The sequence below is a fragment of the Rhinolophus sinicus genome, chromosome 16, assembly GCF_057876585.1.
Source record: "Rhinolophus sinicus isolate RSI-liver-muscle chromosome 16, RSI-T2T, whole genome shotgun sequence".
Taxonomy (NCBI): Eukaryota; Metazoa; Chordata; class Mammalia; order Chiroptera; family Rhinolophidae; genus Rhinolophus; species Rhinolophus sinicus.
The window spans coordinates 29,935,667-29,946,332 of record NC_142516.1 but is presented as its reverse complement, the minus strand read 5'-3'; the positions used below and the strand labels follow the sequence as shown (position 1 = coordinate 29,946,332).

The 10,666-nt window shown below is 48.1% G+C and overlaps 1 protein-coding gene across 3 annotated transcripts in view; it reads left to right on the top strand.

Moving 5' to 3' along the window:
• Window positions 1-10,666, top strand: part of LOC109446085 (stimulated by retinoic acid gene 6 protein-like) — a 46,297-nt gene that overhangs the window by 1,742 nt on the left and 33,889 nt on the right. For 2 of the 3 annotated variants that reach the window (XM_088792796.1, XM_019729171.3), the window contains exon 1: window positions 6,614-6,752. The exons of the other annotated variant lie outside the window; for it this stretch is intronic. In XM_088792796.1, coding sequence (XP_088648922.1) covers window positions 6,733-6,752 — 20 coding nt within the window. In that variant the 5' untranslated portion in view covers window positions 6,614-6,732. Of the gene's footprint in view, window positions 1-6,613; window positions 6,753-10,666 lie in introns of those variants that run through there. 3 annotated transcript variants of the gene reach the window in all.

Genomic DNA, 10,666 nt, shown 5'->3' with positions numbered 1-10,666 from the left:
TTGGCCTGCTCCAGCTCTTTTCTTATAAGCATAACCATAGGATGTGTATGGTCAAACTTCGTGACTTGGAAGAGGATCATGATGAGGACTAAACATATAATAATAATCAATATAGCAGTCAACATGGCTCTGCAGCTGGGCTGAGCTTTCTCCTTATTAACGATTGATTTCAACCAGGAGGCTGCTGTCTTTACCTGGAATGGCTTTTTAAAGTGCTCACACCCTTTGACCTTCTCTGCCCTTCTATGACTCTCTCCTAAAGAAATATCACTATGTGTGAAGATTTCATTCTGGAGTTGGTCATTACAGGAAAAACTGGAAACAGTCTAAATGCCTACTGATAGGCAATGATGATACAAGTGATGGTGCATCCAACAATACAGGATTATGTGGGCATTGAAACTGAGGAAGGAGATGTAGGTCAACTGAAATGAAAAGATGTTCCTAATATATTGTTTAGTGCCATAGCAATTATAAGTTGCACGTCTTGTGTGATGGCATATTTGTAAATATGTGGTTGTACATATATGAAGAAATTCAAGATTGTTTAATGATATGAAGGAAACACTTATAATGTCAAGTGAACAACGCAAGACTTGAAAACAAAAGAGATAAACTCCATGTCAGGGACATCCGTCCTAGTAAGTTCAAACTTTCAAATGGTCATGGCTGTTCAAAGAGAGAATGGACTGCTCCAGAGTTAGTAAGCTCCCTGTCAGTGAGGGAGTTCAAGGGTGAGTCTTAGTAAGGAGCAGGGATGGGCTGGCAATCAAAGCATTAGGGATTGGGTGAAGGGATCTTTCAGTCTTTCAAACAGAGCCACCATTCCCACGGTCCAGGGCCTGACCCTGAGACCCGGGCTGGACAAAATATGGACCGTGGTTAGAAAACAAATGGATACAGAAATGATTTGCCTGCTTTTGATGCATACATTGAGGGAGTAGTAACTGAACAGTGTCATTATTAGGAAATTATTGTGTGCTTATGGCAGGTTGGGATACACCATCGTGGAGGCACATTTACACATGATCTACATGCCTTTGAAGTCATAGGGAGAGCATTATGTAAGCATAACTCTTTGAGAATTAAAGCAGAAGACTCATTTTCCAACCCTGAGCCTGTGGTATGTGGGCAGAGAAAACATTTCAAAGCTTTGAAGGGGATTGGCATCCATTTCCTTTTTAAAACTGCCCGAAAGCCCCTAGCCCAGTGAGCTCTGGTTCCCAGAGAGCCGGACAGCACCTGTGGGCCCATAGGATTATGGGAAAAAGTGAGGATGAATGATCTCAGTGGGGAAGGAAGTTCAGGCCTGTCTGTTGTCTGGCAAGTGTCCAGGCTTTCTGGAAAAGGTGCTTCCTAAACTGAGTCTTGAGGAGACAGTAGGTGTTGTCTGGAAGAAGGCGGAGACAGGAAACAGTGTGCCTGAGGCACGAACTGTCAGGAGCGAGGAGGAAGCTCAGCCCAGCTGCAGTGCTGTGTGGGGAGTGGAGGCTCAGGAGGTGAGCATGGAGAGGGTGGTGAGGGCCAGCTCACCGGTGGAATGGTGGAATCCAGGCTTGGCGCTGGGAGCTCCGGCCTGTATTGCTGTCTCACAGGCAGACACTTTAAATGTGGAGGGGGAGGGGACAGCGTATACCCACTGGGGAGCCAGAGGATAGTTTGCAGAAAGTGCTTCCCGGTTCTCCGTTCCTCCTTTCGGCCATCTCCCCCACCTCACCCAACAAAACGCAGGTTTGTGTGGTGTCCATACCAGAACAAATCTCCACCTTGTGGACAATTCAGGGATTACAGGTCTAGAAAGGACATAGTTCCTCATTTATTAGTTCAATAAATATTTTCTAAGAATTCAAATGAGCCAACGTGCTGGGTGGGATAAGGCGCTCTCAGTCAGGAGGAAAGAAGAGAAATGCGAACAGATGATCACCGAATGCTCAGAGGTGTGAATCAGCCTGAAGCAATGGGGCGGGTGAGCAAAGTCAGGGAAGGCTTCACAGAAGGGACGCTGAGCTGGGTCAAGTAGGGAGCAGAGGTCATTAGAGACCACCTCTGACAGTCTCACCTTACAGAGGGAGTTACTGCAGCACAGCATAGGAAGGGACTTGCTCAAAGTCACGAAGCTCTTCAGGGCAGAGCTGGGGTGGGTTCCTGGGTGTCCCAGCCCAGGGGCGGCCTGCATTTCAGTTTAGTTTCCTTTGGTTTAAATGAGTCCCCTCCTGGTGTTCTAGAAATGGCCTTTGCAGGGTCCTGTCTGTCCCCATGCAGCCCCATCCCAGCAATTTGCCTAGCCTGCCTTCTAGTGCAGTAATCTTTTCCTTCATTCTCCTTATTTCATCTGTGATCAATTGAAAAGTACCAAAACCCTCCCCAGGGGGGACATTGTGCTTAAGTCAGAATTTTGGCCAACCTGGGAAGAGGGTACAGGGTGTGCCCTTCAAGTGTCTATCCTCGGGGACTAGCATACTTCTTGGCACACAGGTACTTCGTAAATATTTGTGACATGCATGAATGAGTGAGGGCAGGGGAGGTAGGTGGCGCCTGAGAGGTCTCCTGTGAACCTACCCAGAATTGAGTCTGGTCTGGGAAGATAAAATGGACCAGGTCACAAGTCACTGAATGCCCAGCTAAGGAGTTTGTCTTTATTCTGCCAGCAGGGGGTGTCAGCCCTGTTTGTGACAGTTAGGACAGGACCTGAATATAGGTTAGTTTCATTCTTCAAAGATAGGAAAAATGTTCTTTCTCAAGAGTCATACCCACCCAGAAAGTCTTTGATATTACTTAATAGAGAAATTGCACTAGGTCTTCCAGATACCTGGATTCTTTTGTTTCTCAGTTTAATAATTAAGCCCTATGTCTACAGAATAAATAGAGGCTATCCTGTGATAAGTTCCCAATGAACTGCTGAATTTCCTTCTGTCATGTCCCCGGAACTCTGAACCCTGCTGAGTACAGGGCTCAAGCACAGTAACCCTTCCTAACCTGGGTTCTGGTGTAATAGTCGGTCATCTCTTTCCTCACTCTCTGCCAGCTGACTGCAGCAGCAGCCCAGGGCTCCCGGAAAGAGGTCTGTAGTGGGTGCTATAAGGCTCTGCTCTATTCGATGTTGTATCAGGTGGATGAATTCAGCGAAAGTATTCAAATGCCCCAAAGCTCCAATGAATGTACATTGGATAGGAGAGGCAATGCTCAAAATGCTTGCATAGGTTAGAATGGTAGAGAGAAATCAAGTGTTGAAATAGTCTCCAGATATATGTTAAGTTTTACGTTTGGATTCAGCACTCAAATGAGAAGGTGTGAGAAGGAAAATGAAATCTACCTCACAGGGTTTACTCCTGGTTCAAGGGGGTCGTGTCTGGAGCATGGTAGCCCCTTGAAATGGGTCCTTACTTCTGTAGATGAAGGTTTGCCGAACTTCAGCATTTTAGAACAATCATCCCCGTGTTTCTCCCACCTTAAGGTGGCTGCCTTCCCAACCTCCCCAGGGCCGTCATTGGCCGTTCAAAATGACCCTTCCTTAGTGGTGTGAAGAGAGACATCATGGAACTGAGAGGAAAACCACCATGATAATCCAAGGATTTAAAATATCCTTTTGAAGCCTGGGCAATGGAGCCAGGAAGCACCAGGCAGATGGGCGCTCCCAGAAGAGATAGCATCTCCACGTGCCTGGAAAGAAAAGAGCTTTGCAAGTCTTTTCCCTGAACGGTGTGGCATAGATGCACCAAGAACTGCTTTTTCCAGGGAAGGAAAAGACCTGGTTCTAAAGAAAACACGTTTACAGTGTTTCTAGGCATCCAATAAAAGAGTGATGTTGTACCTGATTTTTCATTTTTCATTCATTTTTTTCAATTTTGAGAACAAGCATTTATGGGGCATCCCCCTGCATCCTAGACTTTGTGCTGAATCAGATCTATCCTGGCTTCTAAGCCACTCTGACCTAGCAGGGGAGTTGAGACTTGGGCACAATTAACCGGGATGTGACTGTGTACTCGCAGCCATTCAGTACCCGGCAGACAACAGGCGCCCAATAATGGCTAATGTTCATTGAGTCTTCCTGTGTCAGGCACCCCCCTAAGTGTTCTATGTGTATTAGGTTATTTCCACTCTATGTCCACTTGTAGGTATACACTTACCTCAGACAAAACTGGGGATCTGAGAGGTTGACAGTGTAACTTGCCCAAAGTCACACAGCTAATAAATTGTGGACGTGGCCCCAGAGGTGCCCACTCTGAACCACTGCACCAGACTGCTTCTCCATAAATATGAATGAAGAAAGAAGGCCTAAATATGTGCCATAAACAGATGGCAAGCCAAGAGAAATAGGATTCCTCCATGGTGATCAGGAGACACATCATGCCAGGTATTACACTGGAGGTAGGACTTAATGAACTTAAATGATGGTGGTGAGCGGAAGTGGGGAACGTGTTTGAGGTAGGACTAAAGGGTTGAGTGGCCGGAATCTGTCAGTTATGGTGCTTGCTCACTGCCTTCATGACCCTCTCCTGCTCCACTGCAGCTGATTAGACCAGAGCTGTTATGGACTGAATGGTGTCCCCCCAAATTCATATATTGAAGCCCTAATCCCAGTATCTTGGAATGTGACTGTATTTGGAGATAGGGCCTTAAAAAGGGTAATTAAGTTAAAATGGGGCCCTTCGGATGGGCCCTAATTCAATCTGAGGGGTGGCCGTATAAGAAGAGGAGACGACGACAGAGGAAGACACCGAGGGTGCACAGAGGAAGGGCCGTGTGAGGACACAGAGCAGGCAGCGCTCAGCAAGCCAAGGAGAGACGCCTCAGAGGAGACCAAACCTACTGGCTCCTTGATCTTGGACTTCCAGCTTCCAGAACTGTGAAAACATAAAGGTCTGTTGTTTAAGTCACCCAGTGTGCGGCATTTTGTTATGGCAGCCCTAGCGAACTAATGCAAGGGGTATGTGTTTGAGTCAAAGACAGAAAGGCGTATGGACTGGCCTATGACGTACCTGGGGGAAAAGGCAAACTAGGACAGAGCTTTTCTCTTGGCAATTAGAACTGGGGGGAAGCCTGGAAAGGAGCCAGTAGACGTTAGGGGTAGAGTTTGAGAGGACACCATGAACTGAAGTCAGGATGGTGACGAGTTGAAGCCAAGAGAGAGCAGAAACCAAAAGGAAGGAAAGGGCTTGTGCCACAGAAAAAATGCATTGAAGCAAAAATGCCAAGAGGCAGAGAGACAAGAGGAAGAAAGAGGGGGCGGAACCAGTCCCGAGTGCCTTTAGCTTCCAGCACCTTCCCAGTTTGGGTCCCAGCCCTTGCAGGGTGGTAATAGAAAACCCTTTTCACTCAAGGCAACTTGAGTGAGTCTGTTCCTCTTTCCTTAAAGATTTAGAGTAGCATGGAAGGCTATGTTTAGGGACGAAGAAGCAACTTAAACCCACAGACTTGCAGGAAACCAGTGGAGATTAGGCTGGAAGGTAGAAGCAACTTCTTGGAAGGCTAGGATTGGAGAGCTCGGGTGGGGAGTGCAGAGTACGGGAGGACGCACTGCAAAGTCTGAGCTGTGCTTTAGGGAGATGTATGTGTGCACCGAGCCCGAGACGGGGCTGCAGGGCCATTAGAGAGCTCTCATGGTCATCCAGACGGGAGGTGGAGAGGGCGGGACCTGGGGCAGCAGCAGCGCGAATGGAAAATAAGGTGTATGGACTAGGATTAGACAGAAGCTGTAGTCACCTCCAAAGTGTGTAATGGCTCTAACCTAGTAGAAGTTTATTCCTTACTCATGTAAAGTCTCAAATGGCGATTCCTAGTATCCTTGCGTGTTGATTCAGGGACCCAGGCTCCTTCCAGGTTGTGGCTCCACCATTCTGAGCACCAAGTCCAAGCTGGTAGGGGGGAAAGAGGAAGTGAACACGACACACTCACGTCCTGAGCCCTCTGATACATAGGTGAAGGGATGGACAAGAACCTCTGGGAAGCAAAATGAATGGAGTGAGAGAACGGGAGGAGCCGCAGACGCCATGTGGGTGCTGAGAGTGTGGGGGTGCCATTACCCGGCCTAGGAGCTGATGAATGCAGTGAACTGACAGAGAAGGACACCTACGGTCTCGTTCCCATTCCGTCCCTGAAGATCATATGGAACCAGTGTGGCCATTTGGAATCCATAGGCCACTCTGGTAACTGGGAAATCTTACCACATTATCCACTACGTACTGTAGATGGGGTTCAGTTTTGAACTTGTCTCCAGCCGCTCCTCCCAGCAAATGGGTGGCCTTGTTTCCAGAGAGAATCTTAAAGCCAGTGGTCCCATTTTCCTAGTTTATTGCCTTGAGGCAGAGTCCTACTTTATTGCCTATAGTAACTTTCACAGTTAGGCAAAGAGGCCTCAGCTGCTGGGCAAAGCTCTGATAGTTCAGGGGGCCAGTGCTTACAGCAGGGGCCTAAAAGAGGCAGCAAGAGCCCAGGAGAAAGGAAATCGGAGGGAAGCTCCTGCTTGTGCGGCGTGAGCATGGGAGGAAGAGCAGAAGAAGAGCCAACCGTGTTCTGAAACAAGGAAGAAGGCCGCTTGCCTGCTTTCATTTCTCTGGTAAATATTTGACTGGGTGTTTGCCTGTTCTGTGAGTTTTGTGGGTGCTGTGAAGAAAACTGGGCAGAACACCAGCGGATCAGACGCAGTCGTAACCAAGAGGCTGGAGAAGCTCAACGAACAATCTAGAGAAGCACATTGCTCCCCAGGACTGCAGGCGGTGCTTTCCTACCGAGATGCTGCCCACAAATGAGAGGTAAGTTACAGGACAAGGTTTCAGACGCGTTATGCTGGACACCCACATGTGCTGCAGCTGCCTTCTTTGATGTTGGTGTTTGTGGTAACCGGGAAGAAGGCATGGTTAGCTCCTTTGTCGGCAGGCTGGCACAGAGGAAGGAACCGTGGGTAGGATTCCTGGATGAGTGGACAGATTTCCCTTCGTCTTCAGTGTGGAACCACAGAGTGGAGTGGAAAGAGCCCAGAGATGGTGTTAGAGGACCTGGGTTTGAGTCCTGGCTCTGCAGTTTCTGACAAATCTCAAAGCCTCAGTTTCCTCATCTATAAATCAGGAGTACTAGCACCTGTCCTACCTAGCACAAAGGCTTGTGGAAATCATGAGAACAAGAATGTGAAAGATCTTAGAGAGCTTTAAAGTTCTGCCCAGATGACGGGAATTAAGAATTCTCACTCAAACATTTGAAAGTCTAATATTTAAGAACTGAAAAGGCTGTTCTAAATATACACAAAATAGAAGCATTGCTTTCTGGTATCGTAGCGTATCTGTTAGGATTGTTGAGGGACGCTGTGGAGGACGAAACAGAGAAAAGGAGTCATGCAAATACAAACAGGCATCATGAGAGTCACTTGGGAAAGGAGATGCCTGAATCCCAGGCACCAGGCAGGAAGGAGGAAGCCTCTGAGAGCAGTGCGTGGGAAGGGACATGTGACACGAAACAGACCGTAGGCCGTTTGAAGGACAGGCGGACAGAGAGCGGGGAGTCGGCTGCGTGGATAGGGCCATGCACTGGAACGTCTGAGGGAACTGCTCTCTTTTTCCCCCTCTCCAGCTGGGCTCCTAGACGGAAAGGCTACAAGGTTAGCAGGGGAGCTTAGTGCACTTCTAGGACGGTCCCTCTAGTGACAAGGTGGAGACTAGATTGGAGGGGGCCGTGCTGGAGGTAGGAGACCTGGCAGGAGGCTACTGGGAAGCCCAGGTGAAGATGACCTTGGCCTGGGCTAAGGTGGTAGCTGTAGGGATGGAGACGTGTCTGGATTCAGTAGGGATTGGAGAGGGGACTGGGCTTGATATGGGGGTGACTTGGAAAAGAGGGAGTTGAGGATGACTCTGGATCTCCAGCTTTGACTAAAGGGTGGGTGGTGGTGCCATTCCTGAGGTGAGGACCCCAGAGGAGGAACAGGTTGGAGACGGTGTTCAGTTGGGACATGTTGGCCTGGAGTGCCCATGGGACATCCGAAAGGAGATGACCACGAGGCAGGCAATTGACCCCATGGTGTGGACTCAAGAAAAGTCTATGCTGGACCCAAAGAACTTGGCCCATCCCGTGGTGCCAGTTGGGACTTCTTGCCCCCTTACACTCTTTTTTAAAAAATAGTTTACCATTTGCTTTTAACACTTTTTATTTATTTTTAAATTATTTTTTTCAGTTACAGTTGACATTCAACATTATTTTTCATTAGTTTCAGGTGTGCAGTATAGTGGTTAGACATCTAGATAATTTAGGAAGTGATCCCCCCGATTAGTACCCACCTGGCGCTATGCATAGTTGTTACATTACTGACTATATTCTCTATGCTGTACTTCCCATCCCCACACTATTTTGAAATTACCAATTGGTAGTTCTTAATCCCGCCACCTTTTTCACCCCACTCCCCTCCCCACATGACATTCTTTTGGAGTCAGCACGGTGCCCCCATGGCCTCCATGCGTCCGTCCCCTCCATCACGCTCGTCTCCATGCACACAGGATGCCTGTCCGGGCCCTTCTCACGGGCCGGGCTCAGGCCTGAGCGTGTTGTTCCGATTTGTCGAACAGGGAAGAGGAGCGAGTTCCTGTCCTCCTCGAGGAGCCCAGACTTGGACCGTTCTTCAATGTCTGAATGTAATTTTAGTGTGTGAATGCGTTTCCTGTTTAGAAAATATAACAAGGGTTCAATTTTCAGCTCTGCTGCCCTCTAGCTGAGTGACTTTGGGCATTTACTTGACCTCTCTAAGCTTCAGTTTTTTTCATCCGTGAAGTGGGAATAATAGTCCATGCAGCCTAAGTTGTGAAAGGAGTGAGATAATAACTATAAAGACCTTAGTCCAATGTCCGACACATGGCAAACCTTCAATAAATGCTGGCTGCTATTATTGTTATTTTATTAAGGGAAAGAAATGAAAATGAACATTACTTTATGGACCATTAAGTAAGCGTGGCCAGGAGCCTTCTTCAGTTGCCAATTTTTTTCTTGTAGCTCTCTCTGAACTTTTCTGACATGCGTGAAACACCCCATGCACACCCTCTAAAGGAGGGTACCCACCTGGAGCCTCACTGTCCAGTAAGCTCAGAGTGAATGGGGGAGGTCAAGGCAAAGATGAATAAACAGAGATCTAAATACAGAGGGGGAGACAGGGAAGCCCTGGGAGGAAATGGAATAAAGACAGGCCAGGCACGAAAGGCCAAGTAGTACCTCATCTCTGGTCCTCAAAGCCTAAGTTACGACCTGTGTTTGAGTCCTACTGTGGACCAGTGACAGCCCCTCTCTGAAGATCCAGCGAGGCAGCATGGTGCCTGGGGAATGAGAATACTGTGTAAACTAAACTGTACAGCACTGTTCCTTCCCACAATGCGCGTAGCTCAGCGCAGGGGGAGATCCCACAGCTTGGCCCTGGTGCAGGGCTCTGTTCCCAATCTGGCTGAACTGATTCTATCTCTATGAGCTGGTTAACCAGCTGGCTCACTAGTGGAACCACGGCACCCAGCCAGTGTGTCTAGCTCCTTGGTACAGTGGCTCCTGTGTCTCCATAATTCCAGTGCCCACCCAGGAGAGCACCCTCAGTGTCCGCTAAGGGCCAGGCTGCTGCTTGGAGTTCCCACTCCCACCTCGTGGAGCAGTCTGGGAGGCAGTGTTGGGAAGGTGGAAGCAAGCCTGAGAACCAGCATGCACAGTGCTTCTCAGTTAGCGAAGCACCATTCCTACCCGTTCTCTAATGATCTAGGGAAATGATGACATCACACCCATTCTACAGATGAGACAACCAGAGCTTCAGAGGAAGAATGACTCACCCCAGGTCGCAAGGTCTCTGACTCCAAATTTCAGGATCTGCCCTCCATGCACATATGAGGACCCACACCAGGATGAAAATACCCCCATTCACACCCTCTGAAGGAGGGTACTGACCCAGAGCTGACCTTTCCTAGCTGTACAGCAAGGTCAAAATGAACAGTAGAGGTCAAGGTAAAGAAAAAAACAGAGTTGGACACACAGGGAAGAGAGAGGCTCTGAGAGAAAATGGAACAAAAACAAGGGGTCTTTGTGACTTTCGTTGTACAACTTACCCCTGATTCTCAGAGTCACAGAAAGTGACAGACAGAGACAAACCAACAGGCAATTAGAAAGAGAGATAGAAAAACACAGATGACTTTCTGGGAAGGCTGTCAGAGGCAGGCCTGAGGACAATAGAGGACCTGTAAGGTGATAGACGGCCTGTGTGGGCTTTATGATAGTCCTGGACTTAATTTTATTTTATTTGAAAACTGCAAGCTTTTTATTATGAAAGTGTGCAAACTTACATAAAAGAAGAGAGACTAGCATAAAGAACGCTCATATTCCCATCACCCAGCTGCCATAGTTGTCAACACATGGCAGTCTTGTTGTGCCTACACCCTCACCCACTCCCCCTCCTCCAGACAGCCTGTCATTTCATCACGGATTTCATTTCTGATGGGAAGTTTGCTTTCCCCCATGAAATTCTGAAAGCTCTGCACAAATGACCTGGCACACAAATCCACTCTCAGATCTTAATGAGTCCCTGCAAGTCTCGTGTTTTTGTTCTAAGAGAGCTCAGATCACCCTGGCCATAGGAACAGAAAATTACACTGAAGAGTCATAGAATGTGGCAGTTGGAAATTACTTGAGTGGTCAAGTCCTGGCTCCCCAATCCACTAGC